General features: G+C 32.1%; 1 protein-coding gene and 1 long non-coding RNA gene across 2 annotated transcripts; both read right to left on the minus strand.

Annotated features, from left to right (window-relative positions):
• Positions 1-2,742: 2,742 nt before the first annotated feature.
• On the minus strand, positions 2,743-3,754 carry LOC133793981 (uncharacterized). Its single transcript, XR_009875058.1, has 2 exons — positions 3,624-3,754; positions 2,743-3,066 (listed from the first exon to the last, which is right to left on the minus strand). It is a non-coding gene; the product is annotated as an uncharacterized LOC133793981 (long non-coding RNA).
• A 732-nt stretch (positions 3,755-4,486) lies between these two features.
• LOC133795869 (proteasome subunit alpha type-7-like) lies at positions 4,487-6,998 on the minus strand. The gene is made up of 6 exons (XM_062233327.1): positions 6,985-6,998; positions 6,436-6,523; positions 6,109-6,345; positions 5,609-5,672; positions 4,598-4,679; positions 4,487-4,505 (listed from the first exon to the last, which is right to left on the minus strand). Exons 1-6 carry the CDS (start codon positions 6,996-6,998, stop codon positions 4,487-4,489), a joined length of 504 nt encoding a protein of 167 aa, XP_062089311.1.
• Between the last annotated feature and the right edge of the window lie 11,688 nt (positions 6,999-18,686).

The raw sequence follows: 18,686 nt of genomic DNA on the forward strand, positions 1-18,686 counted from the left end.
GCAATGCAACACCTTAATGAAATAAAACCAAGATTTATGGTTAACGAGGCTGTAGAACAAATTGCTTATGCTGATTGTATTATTTTTGAACAAGGTAGAGTTTTTTTTTTTTAATCAGAAAACAAGTTAGAGTGTATTCATTGAATCTGACATTTGTTTTTAAAATGTGAGGTGATTCTGAGCTTTGAAGCTAATTGGATTCCAACTATTTCAGCAGATAGATTTAGTGACTAAGGTTGAACTGGAGATATTGACCAAGAGAATTAAGGTGTTCTTTTTGAGATATTAATAATTGTATACAGTTTTAACGAATAGCATATAAGAAGTTATTGCTCCTATATGTGTCTTCCTCTGCTTATACTTCCAAAATGGAATATTCTCTGCTAACAAAAACCAAAGAATCAACTTTTGTATCCTATTCAGCTTTTGTGTTTCACTCTCATAATAAATAATTTTTTAGAAACTTATACTCTTATGTGCACTGGTGCCATCATATTAATGGGATGGCACAAATGAAGCAAGCTAAGTTTGGATCCGTTGACATGGACTTTGTTCTTGGAGTGGGAGGTTATGATCTTGATAGGTTGTTAGCTTGTCTCTATGTTTCTGTGCCGTTCCATTCCAATCTTTCTTTCCACTTCATTCCAATCTTCTTTTTATTACTTGTCTTCATGGATATAATGCAAACGTGTTAATGTTTTAATTTGTAGGATTGATTATGAAGTTCAGGTAGATAATTCCTGTTCTACAACTCATCAACATGAAACTGGAAAAAGTATTATTTTCTTTCTCTGATTTTTCCTTTCCAATATTTTTTCTCTGTTTTTTTTTCCTTTAAATTTATTTGATTTATAAAGAGTATGGCTTCAAATCTGAAAAAATAATTTATTTGGAGTGAATAGAATCTATATATAGCAAACTAGGTTTACTTGGCTTTGTTGACGATATGGATTTTATGTTGTAAAGAGTTCTTTCTTTATCTAGTGTACCTCTATGGTTGACATGTTTTTTGTAGTGTAGTAGACACAAGTATTTGGTTAGGTGGAATTTCTTTGTCTCTTATTTTGTATTATGAATAGATTAGTGTTAATCTAAATATTTTAATTTTCAATTATTAAAAAGAAATGCTATATTGACTCTTAACATAAGCACTTTGTAGAGGCAAACTAATGCTAACATGGAATAGGACAAGATCCTAAATTCCCTAGGCTTCTCATCTTGACAAAGTGCATAATTAGCAACTGGACTTTCACTCATGCATGTGAATCTGTTTTTAGAAGGATCTAGTTGTCAGTTGATTATTATTATTATTATTATTATTATTATTATTATGACTATGAATATTACTATTACTATTATAGTACATGTTTGTCTTTTAAGTGCCTATTTAGTTAGTTTTATCTTTGACAATCCATATTGTTGATTTCTGTTAATTGATTTTTTGGTTATCAACTAATTTCTTTACATCAATTGGGATGGATAATACAGAATGCAGCAATCATCATCATTATCACAATCACGTACACAATGCTGTTGTCACTAGTGTTACTATTGTTTCCGAAGGAACCCTTGATATTGATGAGGTGATTAACTATTACTTTGTTGTGTGTGTTAATTTGCATTTACTTCAGGAGTCTAATCTTATGCCTATAACCATATTACCTTTATAGTGTCGTTGCCTATTGGCTTTTAGTTCAGCCAATAGCTATCAAGGCAGTGAATCTTTTGAATTATTCCTTATTTATTATCCACTAGGTATTCTTTCTTTAGGTGCATACATAAATACTTGGATGCCTGCTTTACAGACATACATTTTAACATATCATATTGTTCGAAATTCAATGAAAGTTTTCTACGCTGGTTTTTTCTTTTGAAACAAAAATTTGTTGTAATAATATAATCCGTCGATACAAGAAGTCTTGTGTTGTGCTTTAGAATTATGCTGCTGAATCTTTTTTTCATTTTCATTAATCTTTATGTATCGATAAAGTTCTTTAGGTATCATAAATCTGAAAATAGTAATGTTGAGCGTTCTACAGCTGCTCGGGGATTGAGTGAGATTAGTTTCTTAATTTGAGAAAGATTAAATTTCATCTCTTGTTAAATGCAACTTATGTCTGTTCTTGATTATCTGAATTCAGGGCATAAATATTTTGATACTTTTTGTATTTAAATATAAGACATAGTGCTTTTAAATATCCTACAATTGGTAGACATGATTTCATTTAGCTTTAGCTAGACATGATTTGCATTCTACCAATTGAATATAGTCAATACATATATACACTACAAGAAAAAACAGTATTCATAACACTTAAAAACTACTAACCGGAAGTATTGATAACACTTCTGAAACATAGCCCCTGTTATTAAAAGTCCTGTCTTTTCTATAACAGTATTTGAATGTTATGTTCGATGTTATCTTAAACTATTCAATAACACATTTTTAGTTGCTATAATATTCAAATAATAACATTTAGTTAGAGTATTTGGTTATAAATTTGACATTTAATCTTATACTTTTTGCATAACACTTTTCAACTGTTACATTTGATTATTTTCATAGCATTTTTAGTTTGTTATATTATATAAATCATAACGATTTGTTACGCTTATAGTAATAAAATTTTATTACTTTAGTGTGGATAATATATTTTAAATTTTATTTTGATAAGTATACTTATAAGGTTTTTTTTTAATTAAAAGATTTTCATTATTGTATTTTGATAAAAAAAATCAAAATTAATCATAAAATGTAATTCTCAATAGATTGATAAACTATAAGTATTGCATTGAACAATAACTAATTCAAACAATGAATGTGTCTACTTCATGAGATCTTAATTCTAACTTAAGTTTGAAAGAATAACATAATAAAGTTTTATAATCTTAAATATTTTTTACTTCAAAAATGAAAAATAGAAACATTACAAGATACACAAAAGTAAACCATGCATGAAACTTGCTCCATTCTTCAATTCATCATCCTTTGTGCACTTGTCTTTGTTTTGAGCATAAATAGCTATCACTCCCTCAAGCTAAAGATATCACTAAAATTTGAGGAACCTGCTGAAAATTTTGATCAGAAATGAAAAGGACACTATAAGCCCCTAATGGAAACTGAGAAAAATTCACAAGCTAAAGATCAAACGAACAATAGCACTTGTAATAACACGCTCAACCATACACAAAGTTAACAATGAAATGAAACACATGGAAGCAAGACAAGCACTCCATGGATCCAAAAGTAGGGAAATACCTCATTTAAGCAGTAGAAACCATACAATGTGAAAAATACTACTTACCTAGATATTTACAATCTTGAAACACAAAAAAACTCACACTCCCCCAAACAACCTATAATATAGTTGCCATAAAGTTTAAATAGCTATTAGTAATCTTCCCTGTCTCATAAATACTCAACACAGTCCAAAAGAACTAAATCGCATCAACTAAACCAAACATACCAAATTCTTAATTAGAAACTTAGATCAAATACATTGATTTTGACCAAATCTAGCAAACACTTTATAAATATATATATTGATATAGTAATGATACATTGATTATGTGATACTAAATTGAAATCTCCATAAAAAAATACCTCACAGAGATGTTCTTACCTGGGTTCTTCCTTCCAGCAGAGGAGATACCGATGTGACTTGTGTGAGGAAGACAGAGCACCATGACTCGCACCGCTGTGACTCTTACCAACATGCTCCAACATGAGCACTACAAGCCAGTACTCCAGGAATGTAGACCTACATATTCAGTGTCACCAAAGCCATGATCTTTAACGTCACATTTCAACTACTCATTTCTCAAGAAAAAAGAAGTAAAACTCCTTATACAAATATTTCAATCAGATGTTTCCATAGAAATCCTGATGGACGCGTATACAAGAGTAGCAAGATGGACGCCTGATTAAATTAAACGACATTGTTATAAAGAGGGGAGGAAAAGAAAAAGAGAATTGCATTCCAACAATAAAGAAAACAAATTTAACAAAACTACAATCCTTAATGCATATAGAACTAGAATATACTTGATTTCTAGTAAATACAGCCACTTCATAATCACATACATCATATACGATACAATTAGACTACATAGTCAAGAAAGTTTGAATTCAAGCCATTAAAAGTGCATTATATTCTTGATCAGATGATTTCATGGTAAAGAGAAGCTCTTGCTAAAGATTACATGCTCAGATAATCAGAGATTTCATCATATAAGAGATATTTTTATTTTGCCAAAGATAATGGAAGAAACAAAGATTTCCATATTTGTACAAAAATGTAAATATTTATAGGAATTAGGATAAACAATGGAGTAACAAAACATAGCATAAACAATGTCGACTAAAATCTCATCAGAATAATGCTTAAATCATATTAATATATCTAATTCAAAGTAAAAATTACAACCTAAATAAACAACATTACATAACATATATGTATATATATAATCAACATTGTATCAATATCTACAACCCATAACCTTTCCTGTAATACAGTTTAGATTTATGTCAATTATGAAGTGAAAATGCTAATCAATTATGAAGATAATAACAACTCTAAACATATCCATATCATACCAAGTTGCATTGTACATGTCATAGAACTTGTCAAAGGCTTTATCAAAACAATAGTGGCAAACCAATACCATTAAACCAACAACTGCATCAAGATTAATTTACTAATACCATTAATATAAATTTATGAGGATAGGTTTATGTAGGAAAGAAAGGAGAATGATAATTACACTCACATTCATCCCAAAGGCAATCTGATCAGATGAACCTCTCCTATCCAAATCATCCTTTTCTATTTTATCTTTCATTTAAGAGTTGCTGAAATCATTGCTCCCTCCAGAGCCTCATGTCCCAGAAGATATGCCACGATGCAGAGGCAAAGGACCGGAAATTCTTTAACCCTGGACTCACTACACAGAAGAGACTACAGGAAACAAGAAAATAATATATGGGATTAGAAAAGAAACTACTCAATTCGAGCAAAAGCAGGATAGAGATTAAGAGAAACAGACTCAAATCCTACCCTTAAAAGTTTTACAAAAAAAAAAATAAAAAATAAGACCAACGTCATCAGCTTTCTCAAATAAAAAATAAAAAATAGGATGATGAATCTTGAACGATATATGATGAGATAGATATATTTATATAAATATATTTAGAGAGAGAGAAAGAGACCATGTTCCATTTGTAAAAAAAAAAAGAAATCAGGGCAACAAACACCTGATAGTTTTCTTCTCTTAAATGGGATACCAGTTTTTGCCTCAGATGTACTTTCTCTTCATTGCTGATTCCCCTGAAAGCAATATGTTCACATTAGATGCCATGTGATAAAAATAAATTATTTACCTTGATAAAAACATATCCTGCCCACTAAAGAATATATTTAAGAAGTTTTTGTAATTTTTTAAACTTCAAGGTGAATTGCATAATTTAATCAAAATAGGAACAAATGTTATCATCTTTCTTAATTAATTATTATTTTTGTTGATGAAAATGAAAACTTCATCAATTCCTTTAACGAAAAATTGTTCGAATGAGGTTTAGAAATGCCTAAAGAGTAGATACAAATCTTACACAAAGATGATCTATAATGATTAACCAAGTCAATTACAGAGGTAGAACACCAAAAAACTAACACCTATGAAGATAAACCAATAAATTTTCCCATAAACATATACAACCCCCCATGGAAGAAGAGCTTTAACAGATCTAAATGTAAAGTAAAGACCAGAATCAAAACTATGACAAAAGCTAGTGATTAAACATCACACATAAATAATTACAAAAAAACACTGCATACATATCAAAGGTAAAAGCTCCCCCAAAATAGCAAATAACTACAGTGAAGCTTTGGGACAACCTTACAGTGAGGACACAGAAAGGTGAAGACAGCCGTACTATTGAGATTTGCTTACTCTAATTTTTTAACATATTTTAACTTAGAGGTGGATTTAGTTTTAAGATGAAGTTCTTGTAATTTTTAAAACTTAAAGGTGAGTTACATAATCATCATTTCTAATGATTCATTTATTTTAAGATACTAGATTAAATATGCATCATCTGTTATTACTTACCTCAAGCAAAGCACGAATGGCGAGCTTGACGGTTTCTTGCCCAGCTGTCTCCTTGTAGTTTTTCTCAAGAAACTCACGTAATGAGTTAGAGTTTCTTCCAGTGGCATTTGCTTTCCAGGCTGAAAATGTCCCAAAAGGATCTGTCTGATATAGTGCCGGCGCACCTGTGTATGGGTCAAAACCAATAATCAAAGTTGAAAGCCCAAACGGTCTAACACCACCACTTTGTGTATACTTCTATTGAAGACCAACAATGTAGCGAGTAATATACTCAACAGTTACTGGATCCTCAACCGTAAGTTGGTGGCTTTGACATTCAATTCTCACCTTGTTTATCAAGGCACGAGCATCAGCTTTGAGCCCAGCACAGGCCAATGCAATGTGATCATCCAAATTCACAATCTTCCTCTCCGTTCTACACAAAAACAACCAATAAGAGAAGATAATCTTCTTTTCATCAACATAAAATGATTCCAACACATGAGCATTGCCAACTCCCAGTTCTTATTTAACATAGACGCTAACTAGTTCAATCTCCATTTCTTATAAAACTACACAATCTAAAATAATCCAAATTTCAAGGCTCATGCCTCATGGGGTAAGGGATATAGCTAAATCTCTCTCTATTTCCTCTATCCCCAAAAACTAAACATAAATTCATACACCTGTTGGGCTTAATTGAGTATCAAAGTTCAATAAGATTATGCAAAAAAGAGCCAATTCCAAGATCAAATCAAACCCAATGAATTTCAATTTCCAGGAAAAGTACATTTTAAAAAAAACACTACATTTCCTTTCTTTCTTACTCCAAATAAAACCCCTAAAATCATAATTTCACAAAAACTAGATCAACCCAAACCCCCATAAAATCCAAACCGTTTTGGCCCCATTAGACTTTACAAACATCTAAACATAAAACCCTAGTTCAAGTTCAAAATCTCACTCCACTCAAATAAAAAAAAAATATGAGAAAATACCAACATAAAACTCAGTTTGTATTTAGTTAAGTGTGCTCTGTAGAAGTGTCTTTTGAACAAACATAAATAAAACCCAACAATGAGAGAAGATAATGAATATGGAAATGTCTTGCTATATAAAAATGAGATATATATTTTATATCCATAGATTTGTAACAACCCACTCCTTCAAAGGTTAAGAGTGAAATTTTTATATGTTTGAAGAGATTTTACAATTACTTGCATGATAATTTGTTCACATCAGAGACCAAGTCTTGCTCACATTTGAAGATTGAGTGAACTTGAGCAAAAGCTTTCTTTTGATTTACATAATGGATAAACTATACCAAATGCCCTTTTGTGCTATCACCTAGTCCATGAAGCTTTAATCTCTAACTAAACATATTATAAAAATAATAATAATAAATAAAAGTAAAATCCAACTTTAAGATCAAACTTGCCCAATAAGAATTTTCTCTAGTAATAATGGTGCCTATATCTCCAACTTAAACACTGAGTTCTCTGATATGACATGAACATTAATAGAATCAGAAGAAATGGCAATTAAGTATTAACAAGTAAAACATTTTATTAAAAAGAAAGCCAAAAAATAAATTCATATAAGATAGCATATTCTTTTCAATAAATAATAAGCAAAACATGCTAGTACTGGAAAACAAATTCAAACTTTAGACACTCAGAAATTTGTATCTGAGAAATACCAAATTAAACAAGGATATCAGCATTTATGTCCAGTACAGAACTCAGTTAATTGGCATCATCTGGTTTGGGACAAATTGACTATAACAAGACATAGATTTTTGGTTTGGTAGATTTCTAGTTTGGTATGTCACCAATTTTTTTTTAACGAATAAATTAATAATGTTAACATGGGTGTGCATACAAAAATAAACATAATCAGATGACAATATATCTTCTTATACAGATTTTCTAGCCACTTTACATTGAGAACGAATTCAAGGGAGTGTAAGCATAATGAAATACCCATGAGCAACCTCAATATTCAAATCCCAAACCCCAAATCATATCTGACTTTCACATAGACACGGAAACAACTTGAATCTACAAACCCCAAATCGTATCTGATTTTGGGATGTAGAATTTGGATTAGACTACTAAAGTATTGTAACACCCTGTAAATAATTAAAAAATAATGTACAAACTTGCAAAACAACCAATTTCCCCAAGAATTTTCTTGAGAAACAAAAGGAAATACAGAGATGGAAGATTGAGACCTGATGGAAGATAGACCAGTCGAGCCATGTCGTAGACCCACTACCGCAAGCACCATCGTACCCACGAGCGAGCCACGCCATAGACCCACGAGTTGAGTCTCCCTGTCATACGACCCAAGCCGCGGCCCCCATCACCTTGTTACACACCTGCAACAAACAGAGAGAAGGAAAGAAGGATTGAACGAGAGAGTAGCTAAGAGAGAAAGATAGAACGAGAGAGAGTTACTGAGTGTGAGAGAGGAGGTGTAAAGGGTTATTAGGATTCAACCTTAGAGATTAGGGTAAGGGATGAGTTGGAGATTAGAGAGAGTTACTGAGTTGGAGATTAGGAAGCTCCACTCTGGAGCGTGACTTCGTGAGGCGGAGAAAGAGCTCCACTCTGGAGCGTGTCTTTGTGAGGCAAAGATGAGTTGAGAAGACTTCGTGAGGCGGAGAGACAAGACAAGAGTGAGAGATGGAGACTTCATGAGGCTGAGAGACGGAGACTTCGTGAGGCAAAGAGACGAGGCGAACGTGAGAGATGGAGGCTGAGAGAAATATTCGGGTAACTTAGATTTAGGGATTAAAATTTGGGACTCAAAAAAAAATTTCATTTGGCGCCTGAGGTTTATTCATATGGCACCAAAATAATATATTCCCTGTGATTTTAATCACCCACCATTAATAGCACTTCTAAATATATGCTATTTTTTAATGTAATATATACTAAAAATTGTTGTAGTGATAATTTTTTGTGTTGGAATTATTTCTAATTGAGAGAATACAAAGAGAAAATTTAGAGATGTTGTAAGTGTGAGAATATGGTGCTTAATACTTAATGTTTGTGATTTGAGAATATGGATTTAGATTACCTTTTCTTTAGTCCTTTTGTTGGCCTTTGTGTATGAAATTTGGATTTTACAGATTTGATTTATGCATATTCTAGAATCTAAATTTATCAAGCTTTTATTCATGTGAAAATTTATTATATTGATTGTATGGGTTTTGATCATAAATAATGAGATTTGTGTTTGGTGCTGTTATATTGCTAATATATGGCTCTATCTCTGTATTTTTATTCTATTTGTAATATAGTTAAAACTTTTCTGGATGGCTGCCTCCAAGAGAACAGGCAAGATACTTTGTGTGCAAGCAATCTTTCACAGGAGACTCTTATTTTTGTCTGCATTTTGCAAGTGGTATGCCTTTTACCTTTGTTTTAATATTATGCTAATGTTAGATGAGTTTGAATATCTTAAATATTCATCCATAGTGAAGTAGGTTCTGAGATTACTGTTGTGTGCTGCGGTGATAACAGAAGGTTGAGAACTTGTGTGTCTTAGTGAAGTAGGATCTGAGAAATTTGTGTGTTGCGGTGAGATAAGGAAGAAAACATGCATGTTTTTTGAATTAGTTGAATTGATATTGGCAGATGGTTAGTTTCTAGTCTAGGGGAAATGGTGTTTGATTTTATATAGACTTATCTAGTATTACTATTCTATAATTGAATTATGTTTGCTTGGTTTGTTTGATGATTGGTACATTAATTAGATTGTTAAAAAACACACTTTTAAATGGTGTAATAATCTATTTGTATAGACTTTGAGGTCCTTTTCAGTTGTATTGCAAGCAGCTTTGCCTGAGTTGCTTCCTTTTTTAGGGTCCTTAAGCTTCTTAAAGAAACCAACATATCATTTTGTGTTGGCACTATAACAAAATTGGTGAGTGACTTTATGCAAAGAGTAGCAGCAAGTCTTTTCAACTGAGTATCATTTATGGATTTAATTCATAATTAAATATTTTGATACCAAGACCAAATCTAACACCTGAAGAAAGAAAACCCCAATATTAGGCATTTTCCTAAACATATAACAAAATAATAATAGAATAAATCAAGTGAGAATTATTTTTTGTTTTATCAAAAAGAAAGAAAGGGGGCCTAGTTCAATTACCCAAGTGTGTAAACTTTGTTGAGACCCATGATTTAGTTTCTACGCCATTAATTTTTTAATGCTTTCCACTATGAATTGTGATAAGGTATTTCTTTTGTTTCCAAATGATCAAGTAATTGAGTCTTTGGAGACCTTGAATTTGATTGATTTACTTGTGGCTTTTCTTGTTGATGCTATACATGTTTAATGGAATAGTTAAATCCTTTTGTAAGGTACTTCTTTGATCACTCTGATTACAATGTGATTGAATCCTACATTGCTTTGTTTTTTTCCCACTATTAATGGCAACTATGAGGAATTGTATTGCATAGAGACACTCTTTAAATCTCCATAGAGGTATCTGTGTTTTTTTTTCTCTTTTGTATTTTAAATTCTTTCATCTCCCTTTATGGGCTTATTTTTCTTGTTGTATTGCCTCCTAGTGGTCGAACTCTATTGGATGGAGATACTATTTAATATTTTATTGCCTAATTTTGAATTGAAATATATATATTGGAATAATATTTGTGTTGTGGCTATTAACAATCGTTGTTGTGTCTCTAGTTAGTTATTTGGTTTTTATATTTTATTAAGTCTTTTTACTTATATTTCTATTTGATAGTTTTATTTATGTATAATTTATGCGTTTATATTTATATGAATATTATGGACTTGTGAAAATGGTAAATCAATGTATTTTATTGATAGATATTTTAAGAGCCTCTATTGTTAGACATAGAGCCTGATTTGATGTTATAGTGCTTGTAGTCTCTTCTAGTTTTGTACAAGTTAAGCATTGTCAAATAACCTTAATAGAAATCATTTTCTTGTAAATGGAACCAAGCCACTTCATAAATGTAGTTTATTCTTGGAATTCGATTCTTTTTGACATTTTTTTGCAGAAATAATTATTTTCTCATTAGAATAAGCAAAAGCCCTTAAATAAGCTTTTTCTATAGTTTATCTTTACTGGTTTGAGCAGAAATTAGTCACCATGTGCATAACAACACATTAGAAACACTATATTGAGGAAGTTATCTTACAGTTTTTCCCTATTTTGAATATTTCTTGCTTAATTGAGGAAGTTTTAATGTTCACCATGTTCATGACTAGCATTTTCATGTATTAATGATCTTGTCGTTACTAAGAGGTTTGATGAGTCCTTGGGACTTTTTCTTTTGCATGTTCATTTCTTTTTAAGCTTAATATAATGGACATGTTCACAATGATTAATTGATATTGGGTTTTACTTTTCTAATATTATATGAAGGCCCTCATAATTTTATGAGTATCTTTCTGTAATGTGTTAAAGCCTTTTATTTTAAGAATGTCTTATGTTATAGCTTCACTGGTTTTTGCTTGAATATAACTTGCTTCTTATCCTAAAGTAAAAAATCATAAACATACCCTAGGGACTTTCCATTTTCCTTTACTGTTTTCTAATTATTTATTTAAAATGAATATAATTTTGTAACAATAGAATATTTTATAATCCAATACCCATGTTTCCTTAATAGAAGTTGCTTAGTTTTATTTTCACTGCTAATGATTGTGATTTTATATAGTGGAATAGTTTAAAATTTTAGTTCTACTTTGGTATAATATGACACATATTCATAATATAGCCACAATTTTGTGTGGTTTTGAATTAGAAACTTGTAAACTTGGGTTTCTAAAATTTTGGAGAATGATGGTGAAAACTCATGTATATTGTATGTTGTAGCCCAGTGTTTTTTCTCTCTAATTTTCTCCCTTTCACCTCTGAATTTATTTTCACTGCTAATGATTGTGATTTTGTATTGTGGAATAGATTAAAATTTTGGTTCTAATTTGGTATAATATGACCCATTCAGAATATAGCCACAATTTTGTGTTATTTTGAATTAAAAACTTGTAAACTTGGGGTTCTAAAAGTTTGGAGAATGATGCTGAAAACTCATGTATATTGTATGTTGTGACCCTGTGTTTTTTCTCTCTAATTTTCTCCCTTTCACCTCTGAATTTATCTGTTTGTTTGTGGAAATATCACTATTTCTTGGCCTTTTCTTTTTTAATAGGCTCATAATACTGAGCTAGAAGATGAACCTCAAAAAGACGACTTTCATCAGCCTTTGTCAGGGTATAAAGAAGAAAGTCTTGTGTTGTGCTTTAGAATTATGATGTTGAATCTTTTTTTCATTTTCATTAATCTTTATGTATCGATAAAGTTCTTTAGGTATCATAAATCTGAAAATAGTAATGTTGAGCGTTCTGGAGCTGCTCAGGGATTGAGTGAGATCAGTTTCTTGATTTGAGAAAGATTAAATTTCATATCTTGTTAGATGCAACTTATGTATGTTCTTGATTATCTGAATTCAGGGCATAACACTAAATATTTTGATACTTTTTGTATTTAAATATAATACATAGTGCTTTTAAATATCCTACAATTGGTAGACACATACTTTATAAATTTAGATACTCAGTTCTAGAATAACATATTAATAAGGGAAAGAAAAAAAAAAGTCTCACTCTTTGTTTATTACTCTTTTCTGATAGGTTGCAGTTTCCACTACAAAGGCTTATATAAAATTTCTTTATGATGGATTTCTGTCTCAACTTGTGATTAAACTACATAACATATTGATTTGGATATAAATAATTGTCAAAAGTTCTTGATCCATGCAGCTGGAATATGGTCACTTGCTCTCCTGATGGTTTGGTCATTAGTCTGTAAGTAAATTCATGGCGAAAAACACCAAATTTTAGCTTATATCAGAAAAATTTGAGCTTATATGTCACACACAAATTTGAGACTTGAAACTTTTAAGATTTTTTCTAAGTAGTTGGGAATGGTTTTTGGTGCTACATAGGAACTCCAGGGATCCTTTCTACAAGCATAGGAAACTTAACAAATCTCTGGAGTGTGTAAGTGGAAAAACCAGTGCTGTCATTCTCATTTTGTTTGTCTTCATAATTTGTTTGCTGTTGACCATTTATTTATTTGTTTATTATTATTATTTCTCTGTCTGTAGACTTTTACAGAGCAATAATATACAGACACAACCAGAAAATTTTCTTCGACGTCAACGGTTAGTAAACCTAACTCATTTTTTAAGCAATATCATTAAAAAAGAAACATAAGAAGAAGAGATTAACAGTTGTAGGCTTTAAAAAATTTCAGAGCAACATCATGAGGAGGTTTGCCTTGGAAACCTGAGGAGATTTCAATTTAGAGAGCTTCAGATGGCAACAAACAACTTCAGCAGCAAATACTTGGTTGGAAAAGGTGGTTTTGGAAATGTCTACAGAGGCTGTCTCAGAGATGGTACAGTAGTAGCAGCTAAAAGGCTTAAAGATGGTAATGCCATTGGTGGTGGAAGGCTTAAATTTTGTTGTAGCTAAGCATATGGACTCACAACAAAGACAAGTGCACAAAGGATGATGAATTGAAGGATGGAGCAAGTTTCATGCATGATTTACTTTTGTGTATCTTGTGATGTTTCTGTTTTTCATTTTTAAAGTAAAAAATGTTCAAGATTATAAAACTTTATTATGTTATGCTTTCAAACTTAAGTTAGAACTAAGATCTCATGAAGTAGACACATTCATGGTTTGAATTAGTTATTGTTTAATGTAATACTTATGGTTTATCAATCTATTGAGAATTACATTTTATGATTAATTTTGATTTTTTTTATCAAAATACAATAATGAAAATCTTTTAATTAAAAAAAACCTTATAAGTATACTTATCAAAATAAAATTTAAAATATATTATCCACACTAAAGTAACAAAATTTTATTACTAGATTTTTAATATGTTATGATTTAGAAACATATTATAAGCATAACAAATCGTTATGATTTATATAATATAACAAACTAAAAATGTTATCAAAATAATCAAATGTAACAGTGGAAAAGTGTTATGCAAAAAGTATAAGATTGAATGTCAAATTTATAACCAAATACTCTAACTAAATGTTATTATTTGAATATTATAGCAACTAAAAATGTGTTATGGAATAGTTTAAGATAACATCAAACATAACATCTGAATACTGTTATAGAAAAGACAGAACTTTTAATAACATGGGCTATGTTAGCGTTTTCAGAAGCGTTATCAATACTCCGGGTTAGCAGTTTTTAAGTGTTATGAATACTGTTTTTTCTTGTAGTGTCCGTTCCATACCTCGTTCAGGCTATACATGGTGTCGTAATTCCTGAGCCAGTTATCAAACCTATGTACCCTCTCATCTACCCAAGACCATACATAGAAATGGTTTCTATCGTCCTCGCACAATATTAATCTATCGGGTTTATGTTTTACTAATGAGGGAGACCACAAATCTGAGCTAAGGATGACTGTACCTTGTTCATCTGAGCCCAAGCTCGAGGCCTCGTCGTTGGCCTCATTCCCCGATTGTGGACTCCTTTAACATTGAGCCAGAGATGGAGGCCTCGCATCTCTCCTTGCGGGGAGGTTGCCGGTCGGCTGAGTCACGAGCTCCCACTGGTCGTACTTCTTATTGGACCAGTCGGATGTAGACTGATCCTCCCCTAAGAGACCACATGCCCGGAGCTTGCATTCATGTAGGAGATAGGAGAGGGATCTCCTGCCGTAGGGAAGTTGAAGCAGAGTTTCTCTGTGCTCCCTCATCTCTGTGGTAGGGGTAGGGCGACGGTAATTAGCTAGAAGATCAAACACATTTCAACTAAGCACGAGCCTAAAACAAAGTTCGAGCACAAAAAATAGGGAAGTTAAGATACTTACGAATCCGTCTAAATGAGTAGAATCTAGACGGGGCTAGGCCATCTGTCCAGAAGAAGGCCTTCTTGAAATTAGGAGGATAGTTGGGAAGATCTTCAAACATCTTCTTCTCCTTGGGATAGCTCGAGAGATAGTAGAAGTCATCTCCTCCCCAAGCTCAGGAGGGATTGCTGTTCAAGCAAAAGAGATATAAGATCTCTTCAGGCGAAGGTCCTTTCCACTTCATCTCATGGTAAAGCGACCTCAGGCCAAACAGAACCCTGTAAGAATTGGTGTTGAGCTAGAAGGGAGCCAGCCCAAAGAAGTCCGTTAAGTCTTTGAAAAAAGACTTCAAGGGCAATACTGCCCCTGCCTTCGTATGTTCCGGCTCCAAGCTACGTATCTCAGCTTGCTGTCAAGATTTCCATCTCCCGAAGCGCGACAACTCCACTCATGGGAGGTCGGAGCTCAACACCTCAGCGAGCCCGATAGTCCTATGCCGTGAAAGGCCAGAATATCAGTTATCTGACCTAGCGATGCGACCAAGCTCCAATAATGCTTGGCCTCGAAGAATTCTCTCCTCGGCTGCGAGGTAGAAGGTCCCCCCATCAGCGAGAATTGAAGATCACCCGGCTTGAAGGCGATTGTTACTTTGAGCGTAGGGTTGAGAGGAATCGGTCTAAGCTCGGTGTCCGGATCCGGATAAAGAGCGACCCTTAGTCTTTTCCTTTTCCCTTCTTCAACCTCGTTTATTTGACGTCGAAAGTGGTCTCGAGTGTCCTTTTTCTCATGCCTCAATTCGTGCTCCCGAATTAAGCGCTGATTCCGAGTAAAAGGAGATTTCGGGCTCAAAGCTACTGGTGAGTAAGGAATCGCGTGCTTTGACCCCCACCACTTTCCCAAATTCTGCGGCATCTAATAAGAAAGCAAAAGGGTGAGGGCCAAGCAAGCAAAAAATAAAGAAGATAAACAATACCTAAGCTCGAATGATCGAGGCTACAAGGAAAGCTCGATCCAAAGGATGAGGCCAATCTCAGAGTGTGTATACCACAGAAAGGAAGGAAGGTGGATAAGTTTTGGGAAATCCCAAAGTATCAGGGAAAAAAAGGTGGCGGTTATTAAAAAGGTTATATTTTTGGAAATTGTGCATTCTTTAAACAACCCTGATTTTGTACCCGATATCTTGGTGTGCAAGATATGTACTCTGAAATTTGAAAACCCAGAGAAGGGACTATATTTGAACCTATTTACACAAGAACTGGGTTTGAATCCAATGTCTATCAGTCGAAGCATCCTAGTGTGTTAAACTAACGAATGGATCAAAAATAAATCCTAGTGCCCACGGTGCAACAAAAGCGTAAACATAAAAATATATATATAACGCAAAAGAGCCATGAACAGAAAACTTAAACAATGTGATCAGCGGAAATAGAGAAATGGATGATTGTATGAGCGGTTGCAAGTGCGATCTCACTGCGTCAAAAAGTCCAATGTTGCTTTGTCTTCTCGGCTTGGAGAACATACAAGAACTGGGCAAGGAAGTTTCTGGATTTTTCTCTTTGAGAATTTGAACGTGAAAAAAAAATGGGGAAGACGAATGGGGATATATTTATAGACCCCTAGGAATGTTAAAAGTTGAGCTAATCTGGGCCATTGGCCTGATTCCGTATCAGATCTGAAGGCCAGGGACAAATGAAATGATAGTACCATAAAGTTGGTAGGTGAACAAACGTGGGCAGAGTTTCAAGGCACTCAAGTACTTTGATTAGCTAATACCCAGCTGATGTGTGTCCATACTCGAGTATGTGTGATGGAACGGTTCTCGAAGGAAGTAGTTCAAAATTTTCCTTATCATAGGATTCGAACTAATACTTTTGAGGGGGCAAAATGTTACACCCAGATTTCGAGACCTGAGATTGTGATCTCGAAAGCTGGACTCGTCAAGTGTGAGCTCGAGATATATAAAATGCACGTTTGTGGTCCAGATGTTAAACCCTCGAATCAAGATGGCTACCTCGAAGACATTTAACCTTGAAATTATTTCTAAGATCGAAAGAATGTAGCACTGGGATATATCCGTTGTCGGGTGTCTTCAGATCAAGTCGAGCTTAAAGAGTACAAGCTCGAAATGTAACAGCCTCGATGGTATCTATCTACTCCGAGCTGGTCTTGGAATAAAGTGGCTAGCTCGTAACTTATCTATAAATCTTGACCAACATGATGCTGGTTGCTGACCTCGAAAGATTTAATGAGTCATCTGATGTAACACGTTCCGTACATTTAAAAATATTTATTGTTGTAACATCCCAACATTAAAGGGATATTAACAAGTCTGTTATTCACCCCCTGGTCTTTAGGGGACGTTTCCTTGTATATAGGAGTTATATTATTTAATATCATTATTTTAATTAATAAGCAGAAGTATCTTCCTTAAATATGTGGGAATGAACTCTGAAAACTCTCTATAAATAGAGAGTTCATGAACATTTGTAAAGGATCGATCTTTTGATTTCTTGGGAGAAACTCTGGAGAATTCATCTCTGAAGGATATCCAGAAAACTCCAAGTCTTAATAAAATAGACTCGTGGACTAGGCAGAGTTAACTGCTGAACCATGTAAAATTCTTGTTGTTCTACCATATTATTCATCTGCGACATAGTTCTTATTGTTTAATTGCTCTACATTTTAAGTTGATGAAAAGCGGCGTCAACAATTAATTTCAAATTTTCGTAAATGCTTAAATAAGATTTTTTTTTTAATTTTTTAATTTAATAAATATGTGATCGTTATGTAATCAGGTAGTCTTTCTAAAAATTTAAAAAAATCAAAATTTATTTTTAGAAATATTAATTAACAGTTATAAATATGAACCATTGATCTTAATATAATGGTTAATATTAAAGCAATCATCATCCATAAGTAGTAACCATTAAAAATGCCTCAAATATATATATATATTTATATTTATATATAAATAGAAAACTTTTCAATGGTTAGGTATAGAAGGATACTAACTTATTAATTAATAGCTGTCTTTCGGTCAAACGTTAAACAATTTTATAATTAATAAAAAAACCAAAAACATCTATTGATAATAACAATACATATATTTTTAATTTTAATAGCTTTTTTATATAATATTTTTTTAATAGAAAATTGAAAAAAATGAAAACACATTTTATTTTATTTTATTTTTCACCATTTCTTTAAAAGTAACTATTATACTTTCAATAGTAAATTAATATAAAACATCATAGTAATAAAATATGAATAAAAATCTCAAAACATGTAAAAAAAATAATAAAAATATCAACTAATTGTACATATAAATTTTATATATGCTATATATAAACTACAAGTTTAATTAATGATCAAATATGATAAATGTCTTTGAATGAATTTATAATATAAATATGTAAAATTTTATCTATATTTTTATAATGTATTTGAATATTTATTACAATATAAAAATTGTGTGTAAAATGTGTATATATATACAATAATAATAAATAACTCAAATGAAAGAATAAATTATTAGAAATAAAAATATATGATGATATAATTTTTAGTTATATATGACTAACTTAACTAAAAGACAAAAGAAAAAAATTAAAAAGTAGAATATGATAATTATAAAAAATAGAAAGAAAAAAAGCTTTCTAATTTTGACATAAAATTTAAATCAATAAATTGTTAACCCAAGATATGTTTCCAAGAGGGGGGG

This window comes from Humulus lupulus, chromosome 8 (genome assembly GCF_963169125.1).
Source record: "Humulus lupulus chromosome 8, drHumLupu1.1, whole genome shotgun sequence".
Classification (NCBI taxonomy): Eukaryota; Viridiplantae; Streptophyta; class Magnoliopsida; order Rosales; family Cannabaceae; genus Humulus; species Humulus lupulus.

Coding starts and splice junctions, on each gene's coding strand:
- LOC133795869 (XM_062233327.1), bottom strand. Junction 5,673..6,108: donor CCATTCGTGCTTTGCTTGAG/GTAAGTAATAAC, acceptor TTATCTTCATAG/GTGTTAGTTTTTTGGTGTTC. Junction 4,680..5,608: donor TCATTATAGATCATCTTTGT/GTAAGATTTGTA, acceptor ATCTTGATGCAG/TTGTTGGTTTAATGGTATTG.